Raw genomic sequence first — 22500 nt, 5'->3', positions numbered from 1 at the left:
TGAGATCACGCACCTTTGCATACTAGCCATGATTTCCTGGGTCAAAGCACTTCAGCACAAATTAATCCTTCAAGTAATTTACATTCCTTTAGAGCACAACACAACAGCAGAGTGAATGCTGCACTTAGAGATCTTCCTGTAGATAGCCCACCCATGAGGGACTGCCCAGATAGATCTATTTGCCTCCTATCTAAACAACAAGTGAGACACTTCTGTCCTGCAAAAAGGTGTGAAAATGGATGCATTCTCGGTCTCCATGGATGGGGATGTTACTTTATGCCTTTCATCCTTTCTTTTAATTTACAAAGTCCTTCAAAAGATCAAGAAGGACTTACTAAAGATGTTAGTAATGATGTAACTCCCTTTGGGCCCAGGCAACACTGGTTCTTCTTTCTCACAAAACTAGCCACGGCAATTACCAAAAACTTCCTCCTTAGATGGACTTGCTCACACAGGGCAAGAGATTTTTGATTAATCTCACCATTCATAATCTCATCCTAACTGTGGATGATTGGCTTTTGATCCCTTTTAGGCACCTTTTTTCTGAGGATGCACATTAGTTATATTTTAATGGCTACTGCAACAATGATCTAATGAAGATCATAGTACAGTTATGTAGTTGACTTACTATATCAGCAGTTGGTCAGATACATTATTGCTGTAGTACTAGCACCTTTCCTCCAGCAACCTAAATAGTCCCTTCCCTGGCTATGGTGGGATATACCTCACCCTTTTACCTTTTCAGTAAGGCTTTACTCAACAGTGGTAGGCTTCAAACTCCTTTTCAAAGAGCAAGAAAGTTTCAATTGGTAGGTTTGTATATCCCCCTTATACTAATGCATCCTCTAGGTGTAAGGATAGATGTATGGCATGCTAGGAAGGAGCTAAAAGCACTGCAGAATGACCACAATATCCTTGGCAGGATACATTCATGTTATGGGTACTACCGCAGTGATCAGTTTGAACGATAAGTTAACTACACAACTGTACTGTCAGTAAATCTCTAGTGATACACTGTCTTGATGTAGTTTCTTTTCAGTGAAACACAACAAAAAGCTCTCCAGAATAAAGGTGCAGTGGTATTAGCACTGAAGAAAGGTGCTGGATACCCAAAAGCTTTGCTGCTTTATCTACTGCTTTTATATTAAATTGGTTGCTGTCCTACGTTGGTGACAGTCGTTTTGTTGCTTCTTTTCATCCAGCTCTTCACAAAGGGTCGTTTCTTCCCCAGTTGTAAATAGGTTCATAGGTTCATACTAAGCTATCTGCCCGAGGGCATTTACAAGCCTAGCCCATCGTTTTGTGGCTTACGCCACCCCTTTAGTATGGGGAACTATACCCATTATTTTGCTGTGCCTCTGTCGAGCAGTGACACTGAGGTAATCCCTGGGGTATATCTGCGATCTCCCATCCATTGGTCAAGATTTCTCTTGAACAAGGCCAGCGAGGTGCTCTGCCTCACATGTACCGGGATTTTGTTCCACAGCATAGGGAGTCTTTGGGTGATGAATCTATCCCTCCAGCACGTCCTATTAATAGCCGTGTCGAGGTTTAAGTCTCCCGCCCTTGTGGCTCTGATGGATCTAGATTTTTGAGGTGAAGCATATTCATCAAATCTGGGTTTGACATGGCCTTGTATGTTAGGCAAAGGTCACCTCTGAGCAAGCAGTGCGACTGAATAGAGCTGGAGTTCTTTCAGTCGGGCAGCATAGGACAGATTTTTGAGACCCTTTATCCTTTTGGTGAGGAACTTTTGTGGCCTCTCCAGCTGCTGCAAGTGTCGGGTCAGATACATTCCGAATGGGGCATTGTACTCAATCATTGGTCTGATGAGTGATGAGTAAAGGGAGACTATGACCTCCCTTGATCTAGATGAGAATCCCTTCATGATAAGGTGGGCAATGTAGAAGGTCTTCCTAACTACTTTAGCTACATGGGTGTCGAATGACAGACTACTATCAACCTGGGTCCCCAGGTCCCTGATAACTTCTTCTGTGGTCAGTGGATTGCCACCTATTTGGTAGCTAGGGGTAACTTTGTTTTTCCCGAAGGGTATGACTATGCATTTTTTGGCATTTAACTTTAGTCCGTGGCTCTGGCACCAGTTATCCATTTCTGTGAGACCCTTCTGAAGGATATCTGTGTCAGATGTGTTTTCTACTATGGCCCAGTTTGCAGTCATCTGCAAACTTTGTCAGCCATAACCCTCCTGTGTTTGCTTGTACTTCGGAAAAGTAGATGCCAAACAAGAGTGGGCCCATGACTGAGCCCTGTGGGACACCACTTGTGACAGGGTTTGAGTCTGACATGGCGCCAGCAACTCTGACCCTGTGGGTTCTGTCACTCAGCCAGTTTGCAACCCATCTTGTGATGTATGGGTTAACATTTAAGCTGATGAGTTTTTCAATGATACCCGAGTGGGGTATTGTATTGAAGGCCTTAGCCAGATCGAGGTAGGCTGTATGGACTGCCTTTCCCTCATCAATGGCTTTGGTGACTGTTTCGAAAAAGTCAACCAAGTTTAAAAGGCATGATCTGCCTTTGACAAAGCCAAACTGGGTTGGATCCAAAGTCTGCAAATTCCCTATGTCTTTATTTATGAGGTCCATTATGATCCTCTCCATGGCTTTGCAGATAAGGCTTGTCAAGCTAATGGGCCGGTAATTTCCAGGGTCGGTGGAGGCACCGCCTTTGTGCAGTGGGACCACAGTTGCAATGCGCCACTCCCTGGGTACGTATCCCGAGGTAAGACTTTGATTAAACAGCTGTCCTAGCTGTGGGTTTAATTCCTCATTGAGTTCGTGGAGCACACAGCCGGGGACACCATCAGGTCCCATGGATGCTGTGTTTTTTGCTTTGGAGAGAGCAGTTCTCACTTGGGCGCTGGAGATGTTTGGGGGGCTGCAATCGTTTGGTATAGATATCTCTCCTTTGGGGAGGGGAGAAGTTTGCACTGAACCTGTCAGCCAGTATGTTGGCAATGTCTGTAGGATCAGTAATCTTCACATCATTTTGAAGTAGTTCTGAGCATATCTGGGAGTTTCCTCCCAGGCTTCTAACATAGCTAAAGAAGGCCTTATGATTGTCTTTTGAGTCTTTAGCTATTTTTTTCTCGAAATTTGCTTTGGATGATTTTATGAGAGCTCTTAGTTTTTTACTTATAGTGATCAAGGGTGTCTTACCTTTTAAGGATTTTGCTCTATCTTGTAGTAGCTTCCTCCTTTTGTTGTAGAGTTTGTTTATGGCTGGGGTACACCAGACTGGACGCTTGCCTTTGGTACAAACAGTCTTTGTTTTGCTTGGGATTGCCTTATCCATGCAGTCCTGCAGGTGCTGGTAGAAGGCATTTGTAAGTGATTCAGCGGCTTGAGTACTGTTTTCCGCCGGCTCGGGGGCCTTAAAGGAGACCACACTAGTCTTTAGAAGTGTGAAGTCGGCTTTTTGGAAGTTCTTTACTGTGGTCTTTTTTATTTCGGGTGGGGGTGGGATGAGGACCTCCAGCGAGATTAGTTTGTGATCTGATCTCACCAGTGAGGGGTATACTTCTGGTGTTGAACATTGTGCTCCCATGTTCGTGATGATGAGATCAAGTATGTTATCTCCTCTTGTGGGGATGGTGACTAGTTGTTCCATGGCATTTGAGTTTATGAATTCCAGGAACTTTTGAGCTAGGGTGTTTGGGCTTGACTAGTGTTCCCAGTCTATATTAGGGTAATTGAAGTCACCTAGTATGATGGTGTTTGGTGATACATTTATCCCCTCTAGTGTTTTCAGGAAGGCCATGTGAGGTTCCTGAGTTTGTGAGGGTGGCCTGTAACATGCTACAATTTGCAGAGCAGTCTTGCCTATGGTTAACTGCACCTGGATGGTCTCCGATGCATCGTGCGTTGCCACCAGTCTTGAGGTGTGGGTGTCCTTGATGAATATGGATACCCCCCTCCTTTCTTGGTATTGTCCGGATTTTGGGGCCGGAACGCATGATATGAGGTAAAACCTGATAGCGCTGGGGTGCTCTCAGGAGTCTTGAATCAGGTTTCTGTCACAGCACAGACATCGATGTTCTCCATACTGAGAAGGGCCTCGAGTGCGTGCATTTTGAGATTTAGACTTCTGGCATTGAGCAGCATTACCCTTAGTTTTTCCTTTTTGTGTTCTAGGGTGGTAGGTTTAGAATTTGAGCCTTGCCTAAAAAGGCACTATGGGGTGGCAAGAGCCTTTGCCAATATCCGAATCCCAGGGTGACAGGTGCAAGCCGTCCCTTGCGCAGCGTGGCTTGTCCAGCATGTCATCCCAGGCAGACAGACACTGGATCCCCTTTGAATGACACCAGTGTTTAAGCCAATTGTTAAAGCTGATCATCTTATCTCTGTATTGTGGCATCATTCTTGGTGAAGGTAGGATACTGCTCAAGGTCAGGGTCATACCTGCCTGGGCTACATAATCAGAGAGCTCCTCAATGTCTCTTTTCATGTAGTCCAAGGAGGTACGTCTCAGGTCGTTTACACCAGCGTGGACAATGACTGAGTCATATTTGTACCTGCTGTTGAGAGACCTGAGTGCTTGCGTTATGTGGCGGATTCTAGCGCCTGACAGGCAGCTTACTGTGACCTTCTCCTTACTCAGTCTGGTGAGCGGGACGTCAGTGTGTCTGACTATGGAGTCACCAATGACTAGTGTGTCTGGCATTGTGTTTGGCCATAAGGGCTGTGACTGTTTGACACTCTGACTGTGAGGTCTATGTGTTGCAGGTGTTGTGTTCTGAGGTGGTGGTTGTTTGGGTGTCTGCTTTGGTGGCCTCTGCTGTTTTGGTAGATTTTTGATCAGAGCCTCCGAGTATGTCTTTGTGTGTTTATGTGTATGATTTGAGGTTGTAATGGTACTATGTGAGACTGGGTCTATAGTGTGTGTGATAACCTTCTCCTCCTGACTGGTCTTGCCAGTCCTATGTTGTGAGAGCTCAGCCTCCAGTTTGGCCGTATAGTTGCATCTCTCGCATGTATTTGTGTTTTGTGGGAGGAGGAGAGGGTTGTCTGTGTACATGAGGAAATTGTAGCATTGCCTCAATATTCCCAGGTTCACCAGCTGAGCAGGAGAGGACACTAGCAACTGATCCCTCGACATGCTAGAAGGATAGACAAAAAACTTTTAAAAAAGATTCCGGGGGACGTGGGTGACCGAGAAATGGGGGGTTGCCTTTTTGGGGTACTATCTATGACAAGAGTGCCATATCAAGGTAATAAGTACTGTAGGAGCAAGTGCTAGGTTTAACAGATAGAGAATAGTCTACTTGGAGTCAAGTAGAGATGATCTTTTTAGTTATAGGATACGCTGATTAGGTCAGTAGTATAGTTCGAGGAAGGTAGTTTTAAGGGAAAATTTGAAGAGTGGACTTTAGGTAGCCCGAATAGTTTAAACCTGCTTAACCAAATATTCCCAGGTTCACCAGCTGAGCAGGAGAGGACACTAGCAACTGATCCCTCGACATGCTAGAAGGATAGACAAAAAAAAACTTTAAAAAAGATTCCGGGGGACGTGGGTGACCGAGAAATGGGGGGTTGCCTTTTTGGGGTACTATCTATGACAAGAGTGCCGTATCAAGGTAATAAGTACTGTAGGAGCAAGTGCTAGGTTTAACAGATAGAGAATAGTCTACTTGGAGTCAAGTAGAGATGATCTTTTTAGTTATAGGATACGCTGATTAGGTCAGTAGTATAGTTCGAGGAAGGTAGTTTTAAGGGAAAATTTGAAGAGTGGACTTTAGGTAGCCCGAATAGTTTAAACCTGCTTAACCAAATATTCCCAGGTTCACCAGCTGAGCAGGAGAGGACACTAGCAACTGATCCCTCGACATGCTAGAAGGATAGACAAAAAAAAACTTTAAAAAAGATTCCGGGGGACGTGGGTGACCGAGAAATGGGGGGTTGCCTTTTTGGGGTACTATCTATGACAAGAGTGCCGTATCAAGGTAATAAGTACTGTAGGAGCAAGTGCTAGGTTTAACAGATAGAGAATAGTCTACTTGGAGTCAAGTAGAGATGATCTTTTTAGTTATAGGATACGCTGATTAGGTCAGTAGTATAGTTCGAGGAAGGTAGTTTTAAGGGAAAATTTGAAGAGTGGACTTTAGGTAGCCTGAATAGTTTAAACCTGCTTAACCAAATATTCCCAGGTTCACCAGCTGAGCAGGAGAGGACACTAGCAACTGATCCCTCGACATGCTAGAACGATAGACAAAAAAAAACTTTAAAAAAGATTCCGGGGGACGTGGGTGACCGAGAAATGGGGGGTTGCCTTTTTGGGGTACTATCTATGACAAGAGTGCCGTATCAAGGTAATAAGTACTGTAGGAGCAAGTGCTAGGTTTAACAGATAGAGAATAGTCTACTTGGAGTCAAGTAGAGATGATCTTTTTAGTTATAGGATACGCTGATTAGGTCAGTAGTATAGTTCGAGGAAGGTAGTTTTAAGGGAAAATTTGAAGAGTGGACTTTAGGTAGCCCGAATAGTTTAAACCTGCTTAACCGGCGCTGCCCTAGTGTGCAACAGTGGCAGCTCCGCTAAAGCGTGCTTTATAGCAGGGGGCTGGAAAAGACAGGAAATGACCCAAAATGGCCAATAAACTACAAGTTACTGCCTTAAACCACTCCTCTGAGGACAAACAGGCAGCTCAGTACTCCCTACTCCCACTAGTGAGTAAAGAAACTACCCCTTGACCAAACAAGGAAAATGGAGAAAACAGGAACCAAGACAAAGCCCAGGGATCAGCAAAATCTGATCACTGGAACAAACTATTAGAAAAGTATGGAAAACAAGAGTATTTTTTTGTTTTTCTCAAGTTTTTTTTCAGATAGGCAGAAAATACAATAAATGCTGTGTTTTTCAACTAAATGCTATCAAAAGCTAGTACACTTGAGTGTATTAGCCTGTTGTTTAACTTTTAAGCAAAACTTAAACAAGCAAGTGCAATAAACAATTCAAGCTATTAAAAACAGTAAAAATAGGTAATAGCAGAATAAAACAGGCAGAAATAGCAATCGAAAGGCTTAAAAAGTCGAAAATGCAGAAAAAAATACTTTAATAACTAATATAATATAAAAATAATAACTATATTCATTTTACTTTCTTTAGCTTCAAGTTAGCCATCCCATTTGGACAGTATAGTTTTAGGATGTGCCTTTTAACTTCCTATGAATGGTGTTTTGTCAATGCATTCCAGTTTTTCCAGAGCTAAAACAAACAGCTAGGCTGAAGCACATGGTGCACTGAGACGCTCAAATGTTTCATTTTATAGGTTCTGAATGTGAGCATATTATTCTGTAGCTGGAGGTGTACTACTCTGATAGGGCATTGCTTCCAACTTCAAAATGAATGCCATGATATTGGTCTCCTGTAATTACTTCAGTGGGAAGCAGTTGTCTGCCTTGCCATCTTGTCTGTATGTGGATTTGGTGTTTTTCACTGTGGCATTACCGTTTGTTAACTACAGATAAAACGACTTATGAACTTGCATTCTGTTTATAAAGATGCATTAAAAAAGAAATACAAATTGTAATCCCTGGCACAATTGAAATGCACATTTTGATTTGTTTAAATCACTGCATAATATGTGTTATTTATAATAAGAACATGAAACGGGATTAAGCCATGAGCATATTTCTAAAATCATTAAAGGGATGGTTTTCTCATTAGTGGAAGCTTTCAAGCCGTATTTTGGAAGGAGGGGTAGCTAAAAGGATTATATATTCCCACAGACATATACTTTCAGACAGTTACTGCTTTAGTGTTTTTCTTGCCTTTTAGCTTCTGTGATTAAAAAATGTGAATCCTCCAAAATATGTATGTTTCTTGTGCCTTAAATTCCATTAATCCATCCTTAAGAAGGTACCAGCCCATTTTGTTTGGTTGCTAATGAAAGAGAAAAGCAGGCTCTCCAGTACTATTTAAATCTCATAATTTGTTTTTCAGCCTGATGAATTAGACTAGAGTAACTTCAGATAAGGTTTCCTTCTGAATAGGCAGTGGAAAATTGAAATATATTACTTGAAATATATTACTTCACATCATGTTTTTGTAAACTTATATATATGCAATATACTATTTTTTAATATTTTATGCTGTCATTGATATCAGAAATGCAGTAGCAACAGCAGTAAATGTAATAGCACAAAGGTTTCTACACTTTTTTCAGATTTAGCTTTCCTGGAACTACAAGCAAGTCCCTGAGTCTTCCAGAGCCTTCCTTGGACAGGAAAAAAGCATTTCTGGCCTCCTCATGCCAAAAACAGTTTATTTTATACTGTGCAGACATAGCATGATTTTCTGCCAGCATATATACACACAAACATGCACACGCACACACACCTGATGAAAGATAACAAAACTTTTTGAATGCTGACTTCAGTCAAATGCATATATTCATTGAGTACTATACTTAAGAATGTAGTCAGATGCTACATAAAGCAATACCAAAGTGCATATCATTTTCTGACTGGTTCAGACTTCTTCAAAACAGGGCCAGTCCATCCAGTGAAGGTCTGCCTCACCATTAGAGAAAAGATGCACAGTTCTGCAGTGCACAGTGATGAAGTCTTGACTATGACCCAGATAACCTAGGCTTATTAGCAGCCAGGTGCTAGAGAAGCTTTATTGGTGATGGAGGAATATTGACGCATATTCTGTTAGGGTTAAGTGTTTGCAGGGCATTCCAGGGCAGGACTGTGCCACAATCTTGATGCAGATAGTTATAGTTATATAAGAGTATAAGAAGCTAATATAGTTGTCTAGGCAACCAAGGGTTATTTACTCTGTAGCGAGGATGAGCCCATCAAGATGCCCATGTGCATGTCCTCTAGGAAGTAACATTCAGCATGTGAGGGGGTTAAGGTATAAATGGCACTTTAGGGAAATTTGTCTCCTTTACCTGTTATATGACTTGTCATTGTGGATTTGCCAGCAACTTATAATTTATGGAGGAGTGTATCATCATGAAGGGAGTAAAAAAGTAATTTACAAAAAAATATGTCTGTTTCATTAGTGAATTGTATCACTTTCTCCACAGATATTCAGGTTACTGCAGCAAGGTGACACAACAAAGGCAGTAATTGATCATTACTCCAAAATCCACAATTAGCTTCTCAACTCATCACCTTCATCCAAGATCAGGGTGAAAAGGAGACACATCTGTACCAAACCATTCACCAAAATGTATCTTTTCCAATACGCTTATCCTCATACCATTGTGCAGTATCAAACTTTGATTCCAGATTAAACTACTCCATTCCTTTCTCTGCTCTTTCTTTCCGTACAATCCATAAAATCTAAAACCAAATTCAGATGATTCACTTAGAATTTCCAGATAAATGGAGCCTGCTCTTCCTGAACCAGACATGGAATAACCTCCTCAATCTAGCAACAGATATTTCTTCTTGCTACCTTTTATACTGACCTGGACTCAAAGATAGCTTGAGCTTCAATACACTACTTTCCCTGGGTAACACTTCCACTACAGCTTTTCCAGTAGAGACAGATTATGTCTTTTAACAAAGCCTCCCTGAGGATTTCTTTTATAACATGAACCACCTCAGCACTCACTGTTTTATTGTAATCAAATACCACATTTCCTTACCTGCCTTAACTCTACAGATGCCATATTGCCCCAGTGATCTCTGCCTTATTTACGTGTAACATTTCATTATAAATTTGCCCCAAGCTCTCCCTTCTTACACCTTTTCTTCCTTACTTCCCTATATGACATTTCTTTTTTTGTTTTCTTTTTACCTTCTAGTCCTTCATAAAAGGAAACAAACCCCTCACCCATTTTCTTCCTTCATCACCATTCCACCATTCACCCAGTTCATCTACCACATTTTCATTTCTTGTTTTTGATCCTACAACTTCAGTGCTAACAGAGTCCCTGCTTTCATGTCCTTGGTGCACCGTAAATCTCCAGTGTCTTTTAGTTTGGCATATGATTACCATATATCGTCTTCCCCAGTACTACGCTGATGTAGGGTAACACTCATCCTTTTCTTCTTCCATGTCACTGTAACTTTTGACCTTTATCTTGGACCATCAGCAGCTCTGTTGCAGTCCCAACAATTTAAGTCACTCCTGTTTCAGAGAATAACTACATTTTTGTATACTGATGCTATATTTATCAGCTGTGCTTTTCTGGTCCAGAGCATTATTTACATATTTTATTATAATGTTTATTTGGAAATCTTTACATTACCTTCTGCAATACACTAGCTAATTTTCAGTATTTTATTGTTTTGCATTGCACATAAATACCTGTTATACCTTCCCTTAAATAACACCCGATCTCTTTGACCACTTAATATCCAGCAAGTGTTCTGCCATACAACACTATTAATTAACCCAAGAAAGTACAGTTTTGTACCTACCATAAATGTAGATGTTCGAAGATCTACATTGCTGCAGTCCTTACACTTGGGTAGTCCGCTGTCCTCGGTCGGCCCGAATATCAAAGTATTAGGCTGACGTCGGTCAAGGCGCTTAAGACTGACATCAGAACGTCAGGGTACAAATGCGCATGACCGACGTCATATCCTCAGTCTTTTCTTGCCCCAGATGTCAGAAGACCCTAAAAAGAAAGGCCAAAACCAAAAGACAGCAAAAAACAACCAACCACCCTTGCACTAATCATATGTACAATATATACAATATCCACAATATTTACAACCCAAACCACACCACCGCCTCTAACTACAGAGGGGAAGGAGGGAGGGTAAATTGGACTGCAGCAATGTAGATCTTCGAACATCTACATTTATGGTAGGTACAAAACTGTACTATGTTCTTCATCTCACATTGCTGCAGTCCTTACACTTGGGTAGAATCCCAAAGCAGAGGTAAGGGAGGATGGCAAAACTATAAAGCATTAGGTGCTGCCAAAATGCCCTGTAAGATTGCAGTGGCAAAACCAGCCCTAGATTTAGAGTAAAGAGGAAGGTGGTAATGCTTAGAGAAAGTATGCACTGAACTCCAAGTAGCTGCCTCCAAAATATCTTTAGTTGCCACCCCCCTTAAAAAAGCTGTAGGAGTGGCAGTAGCCCTAGTGGAATGAGGCCTAATCCCAGCTGGAATCTCCTTACCATGATGGGAATAACAGAAAGCAATACAAAACCCAATCCACTTAGAAATAGTTTGTTTTGACACAGGCTTGCCCTGGGAACCCAAAGCAAATGAAACAAATAACTGCTGAGACTGCCTGAACCCTTTAGTTCTGCTCAAATAATATCGCAACTGCCTGTGTATATCCAAAGTGTGCAAAATCTTCTCCCTTTATTTTGGGGTTTGCATAAAAAGTAGGCAAATGAATAGTTTGGTTTAAAGCCACACTAGAAACCACTTTAGGCATAAAGGAAGGATTAGTACGTAAAGATACCCTATCCTTATGGAAAATTAAGAAAGGCTCAACCGCCATAAGGGCCTGTAATTCAGAAACCCTTCTTGCAGAGGTAATGGCCAACAAAAAAGCAGTCTTCCATGATAAATATTTCAACTCAGCAGAAGCTGCAGGCTCAAAAGGTTGTAGAGTGAGTTTCTCCAACACAAAATTGAGATCCCAAGCAGGAGTAGGAGCTCTACGTGGGGGTCTTATATTCTTTGCCCCTCTAAGGAATTGCTTAAACCAAGGATGAGAAAACAATGGTGGATCACAGTCATAGTGAGCAGAAATTGCTGCAGCATGAACCTTAATAGAAGAGAAGGACAAACCTTTGTCCAGTAACTCAGCCAGATATTGAAGAGCCACACTTAAATTAGGCTTAGAAACATCAAATTCCTTTGCTGCACTCCAAAACAAAAATCTCTTCCATTTGTCTGCGTACACTTTCCTTGTACTAGGCCTTCTGGCCTCCAAAATAACATTCAAAACTTGCTGTGGAAGCTGAGACCCTCCAGGGTTCAAAACAGAATATGCCAGGCTGTTAGGTGAAGAGAGTGAAGTTTGACATTGAGTAAATGACTGTTCTCCTGAGACAGCAGGTGTGGAATCGAAGGCAAAGGCCATGGAGGCTCCCGTACCAGACTTCTCAGTAATGGGTACCAGTGCTGTCGAGGCCAATCTGGAGCTATTAAAATCATCTTTGGTTTGTCCTGTCTGGCCTTTAGAAGTACCTTTGGGAGGAGAGGCAGAGATGGAAAGGCATACACATGAAGATTGCTCCAATTGAAAGAAAGAGCATCCACTTTCCAAGCTGTGGGATGAAACCTTTTTGTGCAAAACTTTGGCAGCTGGTAGTTAGTGGAGAAGCGAACAGATCTATGTCTGGAGTTCCCCATGACACTGTCAATTTCTGAAACACATGAGGATCCAATTTCCACTCGTGGGGATCCATAATTCATCTGCTCAACACATCTGCTAAGGAGTTCTGTGCTCCCGGCAGAAACCTTGCCTGAAGATGTAGCTGTAAACTGAGAGCAGTCTCCCACAAAATCATTGCTTGTCTGCCTAGAGGATAAGAATGTGTTCCCCCTTGCTTGTTGATGTACCACATGACAGTTGTGTTGTCTGTTAGAACCAACACCTGCCCTGGAAGAAGTAAATCCTTGAAAGCTATTAATGCAAATTGGACTGCTAACATCTCCTTCAAGTTGATATGTAGATGTTGTAGTCTGGCAGGCCACGTGTCTTGTATCCACTTTCCATTTAGATGAGCTCCCCAAGCTTTGTCTGAGGCATCTGTCGTTAGAATCTGACTCGCCACTGGCCGGGTCACAGAGAGTCCCTTGTTTAGGTGACATTCCTGAGCCCACCACAAAAATTCCTTTTGAATGCAAGGTATTATCTGAATGACAGTGTCCAAATCTTGGCAGTGCTGTGTCCATACATTTTTGAGATACCATTGTAGCTTCCTCATATGCAGTTTGGCATTGGGAAGCACCAGAATACAAGATGCCATGAACCCCAAGGCTTGAAGGACTGTCCTTGCAGTCAGCCTGGACTGATGAGACAATTGATGGAAGTAAAGGGAAAGATTCTTTTGTTTGTCCGGTGTCAAAAAGGCCATCTGGGATGCTGTATTCAGTCTCACACCCAGAAAGCACATATCCTGAGAGGGTACTAGACTGGACTTTATTTCGTTCACAGAATACCCCAGGCATCTTAGCACTGCTATCACATATTGCAGATGATGAAGAAGTTCGTCCTTTCCTTGGGCCAGAATCAGGCAATCGTCCAAATAAGGATAGATTTGTATTCCTTTTAGCCTGGAGAAAGCTATCACTGGAGCCAGAACCTTCGTGAACACTCTGGGCGCAGTAGATAAGCCAAAGGGCAATGCAGAGAACTGATAATGAGAAGTCCCAGCTCGAAAACGCAGATACTTCCTGCAACTTAGCCTGATAGGAACATGAAGGTAAGCCTCCTTGAGATCCAGAGTCACCATCCAGTGATCTTTGCCCAGCAGAGGTAAAAGCTGTTGTAACGTCAACATTTTGAACTTGGGAATGTCCAGATAAGTGTTGAGGATGGATAAATCCAAAATTGGTCTCCACGTGTTCCCCTTCTTTGGTACTAGGAACAGGCGAGAATAAAATCCTAGGCCCACTTCTGGCAGAGGGACCGGCTGTATGGCCCCTATTTGAAGCAGCAGAGAAATTTGTTTGTGAGCCTCTATTCTTTGCTGAGGAGGAACGTCTGGCATGCCTTTGAAAGGAGGCAAGGTATGGAAATAAAACTTGTAACCTTGGTGTATGATATCCAATACCCATCTGTCCTGGGTAATTAAACTCCAATTTTCTTTGAAGAGTGCCAACCTTCCTCCCAAAGGCGCTGCCAGACAAGAAGGCTCTGGCAGCTGAAAAGGTAGGTCATTGGGCCTGTTTACGAAAGGACTGGCCCCTGCCCTCACCCGAAGACTGTGCAGGTGAACTCCCTGTTCTAGGTCTGAAAGAGCCCTGAGCTCTGCCCCTACCACGTCTAGATCTTCCCCTAGACTGTGAATCATAAGAAGGGTACGTCCACCCCTTAGCAGGCCAATTCCTACTAAACTTCGGAGGCTGAACTTGCAAAAAATCTTTAACAGCCTGCATAGACTTAGCCTTGTCTTCCATTTTCTTTAAGACTGTCTCCACAGGTGAACCAAACAACACATCAGACTGCAAAGGAGAATCTAAAATCCTAGTCTTAACATGGTCAGATAAATTCTGATCCCTCAGCCAGGTGTGCCTGCGAAGAACTGACCCAGTGACAGCCACCCTAGACGAGGCCTGTACAGCATCAAAACCACATTGTAAAGAATGCTTACCCACCTGTTCAGGAACATGTACCAAATCTTGTAATTCTTTACACTCAATGCCTTCCGCCAGAGCATCTACCTTAGACTTCAATTGAGAAAGAAGATAGTTTTGATATTTCAACATGTGAAACTGGCAATTCAAAGCCCTCATAGCTAAGGTGGAAGAAGTATAGACTTTCTTTCCCCATCTATCCAAAGCTCTGGCCTCTTTATCTGGAGGAACCGGATTTTTTTACAACAGAGGCCTTGACGCCCTTAGGTCCCTGACTAACAGTTTCTGGGTCCGCCCTAGGACTCTTATAAAGATATTTATGAGCTTCAGGCACCCTGTAATACCTGTCCGGCTTAACAGGAGCAGGAGGCAAAGAATCAGGATTAAGTGAAGCCTCTGCAAACACATCTTCCACAACATCCAGAACAGGTGGTATAGCCAAAGGCCTATGCTGGGGTAAAAGCAAAAATTCCCTAAGCCTTTTCCTGGAATCAGAGAAGTCCTGACCTTTCCACTTAAAATGTTCCCTCATGGAATGAAGAGTCTCTGAAAAAGAAAAATCCTCTGGAGGAGAAGCAGAAGGAGTAGAATCATCCACATCAGAATCAGAATAAGGAGAATACTCCTGCAAGTCTTCAGCCGAAGACTCTGAAACATCCGAAGCCTGCTCAAAACTCCCCAACTCTGGTTCCACCCTAGGCCTCTTATCAGGAGGGGGCAAAGAACCTCTAATCAAAGTAATTAAATCTTCTGCCATTTTAAGCATATGCTTCTTGGGCACAGATCCTGATGAACTAGGAGTGACACCAACAGAAGCTAAACCTGGCCTGCCTCTGGGAGAAGCCTTAGAAACAGAAGGAGAGGGCCTAACCACCCTAGGAAGGGAGGGGAGTACAGTAACCTGAGAAGCCCCTTCAGCCTGACTTGCCTCCTGAGAAGCCACATCCTGCAATATCAAAGTCTCCCCCTGGGACTCCAGAGAAGCCTCCGGCGGAACCACCGGTTCCACTGATGCCTCTAAAGAACCGGCGTCCGGTACGGATGACTCTTCTTGCCTGGGTTTAGCTGCTTTGTCTTTGCGCTTCTTCGAAGAAGCGGCCGGAGCATCCGACGGCATATTATAATTGCACCGCTTCCAAGACCAACCTGGCACAATCTAACCTTCGCAATAGTGCGCTTATTGAACCTAGCACAAAAGCGACACCCAACAACGTCGTGCTCAGGCCCCAAACAAGGAATACACAAAGTATGATAATCTCTATGCGGTATCTGTTTCCCACAAGAAATACAGTTATTCACTTTTTCTGACATCCGGTAAACCACTGAGGCAAGAAAAAAACAAAATATTCCCCAACGGGGTACTTAGCCAACTTTGACTCCGTCTGAAACTCCGAATTCGAAAAATTTCAGAATGCCGAACGGCACTTGCAACGCTGCTTCTGCATCGGACCATGCGGCAAAAAAGACTGAGGATATGACGTCGGTCATGCGCATTTGTACCCTGACGTTCTGATGTCAGTCTTAAGCACCTTGACCGACGTCAGCCTAATACTTTGATATTCGGGCCGACCGAGAACAGCGGACTACCCAAGTGTAAGGACTGCAGCAATGTGAGATGAAGAACATCATACTTTGCTCAGAATTAATTAGATATATATTAATTGTTTAAGTGATATGTTACTGTGACTGTAAGTAAAGAGCCGTGTGAATACTATTAACTTGGATATTTTAATCTACTAACTTGGATGTCATATTTTAATCTGTTTTGGATACTGATTCTGTCACATAAATTAAAATGTTTCTATCTTTGGTATATAGCATCTGACTACTCAATAGGTTACAGACTGAAGTTATTTGGTTATGTTTGCTGGATTTTGCATTCTGAATACATCATTGGCTAGGTTCATATTTTTTTTCTGTCTGAATACATTATTTGACTAGCTTGCACAATATTTTATTATATCTGAAACATGGTGTTAGACTAGGTATGCAGCATTTCATGTTTAGGTACTATTTATATATTCATATTGTGCTGAAAGTTCCTGTTTAGTGCCTTTAGCATATTTTGGCACTGTTTTAGTCCTACAGATCTAAAATCCAGCAACCACTTTTTAGTTTAATTCATAATATGGATCTATCATGAAAATTTGATTTATCTAATATTTTTCCTTCCTACCCAAGCAGTAAATATTTATTATAGATCTACGGGGATACATGGTGCAATTAGATATGTATACTTACAGAGGTAACATTTAGTTTTTAGTGCTGGATCTTCCTGCCAACTCATCCACTTTTTGTTAAACACAATAAATAGTGGATAACCTCTCTTTCTTTACTCTCAGACTGCATGTGTATAACATTTCATGTCCTAGACCTTAAGTCATAGTCCCTTCATGACATTAGCACACAGTCCTGCATCTAGTATTTCCTGTTTCTCTTCACTTCCCCCCACACATCCTCCTTGGGATTTTAAGACTCATAAAAGTAGCTATATTTCTTTTTAGAACTCTTTGCTTCTTTTAGTTACAAGGCTGTCTCTCACACCAGTCTAACCCAAATCAGAACATCCAGCCTTCCCTTTCCTAGTACATCACTTGATTTTTGCCTAATTCCCCATATTCCCTCAGCTTCATCAACAAATCACATAAGGTTTATTTCTACTGCCGAGTTAGTCAAGGACAAATAATTAAATCCTGTTCTTTCATGGACTTCAATTTCCAAAGTTCTATCCTAAAAAAAACACTTAAACACCACCTCATATTAATTCTAGAAAAAAATATTTACAACAGACTGATTAAATGCTTGTAGCATGTTAAGTAAATTTGATAATGTAGAAATGTGATTACCACATGGCTATACTGATGTGATAGTAACTATGCTGCGGTGGTACAGCGGTAGTGTTGCTACCTCACAGCAAGAGGTTCTCCCGTTCGATTCTCGGCTGGGCTTGGGAGTGCCTTCTGTGTGGAGTCTGCATGTCCTCCCCGTGGTTGGGTAGCATTCCAAAGACATGCGTGCGTAAAAGGACGTGCATTTGTTGAAGGTTGGGTGTCGAGCTGGCACCTCGGCGTTTTGTAAAAATCTACTGCCAATCATTAGCGGACCGGAGTTCTGCTGTGGTGACCCCTTACCGGGAAAAGCAGAAAGACAAATAACAACATATTGATGTGATAGTGATAGCTGAATCAATTGTTAAAACCAAGGCTTCATATTCCTCCCACCCTGGCAGTTACAGCCTGCTTAGGCATGCTTGACTAGATAATAGAAATATAACAAAATACCCATTTTTATGGTTAAACACATATAAAGTGCAAAAGTATTGCTGCTTTTAGCATTTCTGATGATAGAATCACTAAATGGCTAGTGACAGAATAGCCTTTCATAAATAAAATAAAAAAAAAAAATCTAAATTAACAGTCCCAGAATCACATCTGTGAACCATAACCTTATAAATACCACCCTATTTAAAACATTTCTCATCTATAAAAGCATAATTTTATAAACCCATATATAAATTACAAATTAAATGTACATTTTGTATGCTCAAAGCAGTTATTCCCAGCAAGCTTAAAAGAAGGGCCATTGATATCTTTAACAGTTTGTCCTTTGAAAGAGTTCCTCTTTCTCAAGATTTTTAAAATATATTCTATGTCCATTTCCATTATAGGTTCATAGGTAGGTACTAGGCTATCGGCCCAAGGGCCTACGTAAGCCTAGCCAACAAGGTTCCCTGGCTCATGCCACCCAAGAAAGTTATTTTCTTGTGCCATTGTCGAGCAGAGACACAGAAGTGATTCCCAGGGTGTATTTCCTATTTTCCATCCACTCATCAAGATTTTTCTTGAAGAGTGCTAATGAAGAACTTTGCTTGACATAGATGGGTAGCCTGTTCCGGAGTATGGGAAGTCTCTGGGACAGGAATCTATCCCTCCAGGATGTCCTGTTTATTACGGTGACAAGGTTTAGGAACCTAGAGTGTGTAGCTCGGAGGGATTGGGATTTCTTTAGGTGTAGCATGCCCAACAGCTCTGGGTTTGACATAGCTTTATATGTTAGGCAGAGATCACCTTGGAGTAGGCGATATGCTACGGAGTAAAGCTGGAGTTTTTTGAGGTGGCCAGTGTAGGGCATTTGTTTGAGGCCAGTAATCCTCTTTGTGAGGTACTTCTGTGGCCTTTCCAGCTGCTGCAGATGTCTTGTGAGGTACATTCCAAAAGGGGCATTGTACTCTATAATGGGTCTAATGAGTGTGGAGTAGAAGGGAACAATGACCTTTTTTCCTGGATGAGAACCCTTTTATGATGAGGTGTGCCACGCAGAAGGACTTCCTGATTACTATGGCGATGTGACTATCAAAGGAGATACTACTGTCCACCTGGGTCCCAAGGCCTCTTATCACACATTCGGTGTTAAGTAGATTGTTGCCTATGTGGTAGTTCATGGGTACAGAGTTTTTACCAAAGGGGATGACACTACACTTTTTGGCATTGAGCTTGAGGCCATGGCTCTGACACCAGGCATCTGTCTCAGCGAGGCCCTTCTGTAGGATGCCCACATCATTTAGGGACTTGACTATGGCTCCTAGTTTGCAGTCATCTGCAAACTTCATTAGCCAGAGGCCTTCTGTGTTAGCCTATACTTCAGAGAAGTGGATACCAAACAGGAGAGGTCCCAGGACGGAACCCTGTTGTACTCCCTTGTCACTGCTTTGAGGTCAGATTTGGAGTCTGCAACTTTTACAGTGTGAGTTCTGTCAGTGAGCCAGTTGGCAACCCATCTTGTAACGTAGGGATTTATACCTAGTTTAGTGAGTTTAGCTATAATTCCAGAATGGGGGATGGTGTCAAAATCCTTGGCGAGGTCAAGATAGGCTGTGTGAACCACCTTACCCTCATCTACGGCTTTGGTGACTGCCTCAAAGAAGTCGATCAGGTTCAGGAGGCATGATCTGCCTTTCACAAACCCAAACTGGGTGGGATCCAGAGTTTGGAGGTTACCAATGTCTTTGTTTATGAGTTCCATGATGATATGTTCCATGGCCTTGCAGACCAGGCTCATCAGGCTAATAGGCTGATAGTTTCCGGGATCAGTAGTGGCTCCCCCTTTGTGGAGTGGGATAACTGTTGCTGTGTGCCATTCAGTGGGCACAAAGCCTGATGCGAGGCTATTAGTGAACATGGTGCTTAAGTGGGGAGCCAGTTCATTCTGTAGTTCGTGTAAAACGCAGCCTGGGATGTTGTCCGGTCCCATGGATACTGTGTTTTTGGCTTTAGAGAGTGCAGCTTTTATCTGCATAGTTGTGATTACAGGGACTCTGCATTCTTCGGGCCCTCTAGGGGGTGGGGGGGTAAAGTTAGGAGTGAACCTATCTGCCAGGATGTTGGCAATATCAGTTGGTTCTGCAATTTTCGTGGTTTTGTGCTGTAACTCAGAGCAGATCTGGGTGTTACCATCGAGATTCTTGACATAGCTATAGAAAGTTTTGTGGTTGTCCTTGGAATTAGTGGCGATTTTGTTTTCGTAGCTAGCTTTGGAAGATCCTATAAGGGATCTCAGCTTCTTACTGAGGCTGACCAGGGAGCTCCTCCACTCATGGGATTTTACTCTCTTTTGCAAAAGTCTCTTCCTTCTGTTGTACAGTTTGTTTATGGCAGGGGACCAACAGATTGGTTTCCTTTTTTTGGAGGATAGCGTCTTGGTTCTGTTTGGGATAGCACGATCCAGGCACTCGTGTAAGTGCTTATAGAGTGCATTTGTGTAGGATTCAGCAGTTGCAACTGTAGTGTCCATCTGCATGGGTGTCATGAAGTTCACCACTTCTGTCTTAAGAAGCATGAAGCTGGTTTTGGAGAAATGTTCTACTGTGGTTTCCTTAATGGGGGGTGGGTGCGGGATGTGGATATCAAGGGTGATTAGCTTATGGTCGGATTGGACCAACGAGGAGTTGACTTCAGGTGTGGAACACTGGTCACTCATGTTGTTAATGACTAGGTCTAGGATATTGTTGCCCCTGGTGGGGGTGGGGATAAGTTGATCCAGGGCATTGGAGTTTATGAATTCCAGAAAGCGTTGAGCTAAGGAGTTGTTACACGAGTAGTTTTCCCAGTTAATTGTGGGGTAGTTGAAGTCGCCCATTATTAGGGTGTTTGATTGAACCCTAATATTTTCCAGTACATCAAGAAAAGAGGAGTGGGAATTCTGGGGCATGGTGGGGGATCTGTAGCAAGCTACAATTTGGATTGCAGTTTTGCCCAGAGTTAGTTGCACTTGGATAACCTCGGATGCATTATGCTGAGCAACTAGCCTGGAGGTGTGGATATCCTTAATGAATATGGACACACCTCCACCTTTGGTGTTTCGGTCCAGGTTACATTGCCGAAAAGTGTGGTATGCGTTATAGCCCGGTAGTGTAGGGGTGCTCTCTGGAGCCTTGAACCAGGTCTCAGTCACTGCACAGATATCGATGTTCTCCATTTTAAGGAGTGCCTCGAGTGAGTGCATTTTGAGATTTACACTTCTAGTATAATGTAAAAGCTACATTGGGATATTCTCCGCCTTTTCTTTCTTAGTGGATGTATGTTTCTATATTTGATAAATATTTCACTTAGGGCCAGGAGAAACTGTTAATGTTGGGTCTGTGTTCGTTCATTGAATAAAACTAACATCGAATGGCTACTACTCGAATGTTAAACCTTGGAAGTTAATATTACAGAAGACATTTATTTCATCAACCAAGGTGGAGGGCTCCACCCCCCTACACCCAGCAAATGCTAGGGGCTACACCCCCATTTCCATAATTATATATAACAACTCCGACATTGCACTACAGTGGGGAATATGGCAAATTTATAAAAGGGTTTGTTTAGCTTACCTTATAAGCATCTTCGGTGATATCTTCTGTAATATTAATGTTCAAGGTTTAATGTTTGAGTATTAGCCATTCGATGTTAGTTTTATTTGATGAATGAACATAGACCCATTAATGTTTCAAGAGAAACCTTACACAAATATTTAGTACCTACAGAAAGCTGGTTTGCAAATGACTATACCTTGACCTATCAAAAATGAAACCAGGCACCAAGGCCTATCTAATCTAAAGTTACCAAACATACTAGCAACGGAAGTCACAGAGCAGCATTCTCTAAAATCATAACTTCCTTTACATAAATTTATGCTATGGTGTAGCTCCCCTCAACTTCTCTTCTCTTCTCTTTTCAAACCCTACTGACTCTCACCTATCTAGCTAAAAAGGCAGTTTACACAGCTCACTGCTTCAGGAAATCACTTTCTTCCAGACCCAAGATAGCAATGCATAACAGTTCCCTCCTACAATTAATCTGAATAACTGCTGTATTCCAGTAGCAACCATCTATGTACTCTCTTACAGTATTGTATCTTCTTTGAATTGCTGGTGTTTTTATTGTGAGACGTGTATCTGAACATTTATGTTGCACTGTCTTTTTTTTTTTTTTTCAGATAAGCTATGGTGCACCTCTTAATATACTAAGTGACAAACACCAGTTCCCATCATTTTTCCGAACCATTCCAAATGATGATTATCAGTGCAAAGGCTTAGCTCATACAGTGATTCACTTTCGGTGGACTTGGGTTGGACTTTTGGCCTCAGATGAAGATTATGGTGTAATGGGTGGACAAAAGCTGAAAGAAGAGATTACAAATGGTGGAGTTTGCATTGCCTTTTTTGAAACAATTTACATACAAAACCCAACAGCAAAGGTTCCAATCATAGTAGATCTAATACACAAAACATCAGTGAATGTGATTCTGATTTATGCTGCAATGCAACAGGTAGTTCCATTAATGGAAGAATTTTACACATTTAATATAACTGCAAAAGTATGGCTTGCTTCTTCAGGTTGGTCAATTTCTCCAGTATTCTCAAAAAATGTAATGCTAAAACTATTGAATGGTACTCTTGGATTCTCCCTTCACAGAGGTGATATCCCAGGATATAAAGACTTCCTTTATAATATACATCCAACCAAATTTACAGATGACATTTTTATCAGAGACTTCTGGGAATGTGAATTTAGTTGTTTATGGCCAAGGAATTTAACTAGTGAATCACTGGACCATATGCAAATGAATGAAGAACTTCATCTTTGTACAGGTAGAGAGAAACTAGATGAACTTGGAAGGCCTGCATATGATGAAGAGGAATTTAGGTTCACCTACAGTGCATACAATGCTGTCTATGCACTGGCACATGCTTTACATGATCTA

The 22500-nt window shown here is 42.2% G+C and overlaps 1 protein-coding gene across 1 annotated transcript in view; it reads left to right on the top strand.

The window, feature by feature from the left end:
• The window catches only part of LOC122797084 (vomeronasal type-2 receptor 26-like), a 594456-nt gene that overhangs the window by 229617 nt on the left and 342339 nt on the right, over nucleotides 1-22500 (top strand). The window contains exon 3 of the mRNA XM_044065881.1: nucleotides 21733-22500. This exon is cut by the window's right edge and continues 75 nt beyond it. Coding sequence (XP_043921816.1) covers nucleotides 21733-22500 — 768 coding nt within the window. The remainder of the gene's footprint in view (nucleotides 1-21732) is intronic.

This window comes from Protopterus annectens, chromosome 3.part0 (genome assembly GCF_019279795.1).
Source record: "Protopterus annectens isolate FY-2018-M chromosome 3.part0, PAN1.0, whole genome shotgun sequence".
Lineage (NCBI taxonomy): Eukaryota > Metazoa > Chordata > Ceratodontiformes > Protopteridae > Protopterus > Protopterus annectens.
Note: the sequence above shows the minus strand (reverse complement) of the source record. Positions and strands in the feature narration are given on the sequence as shown.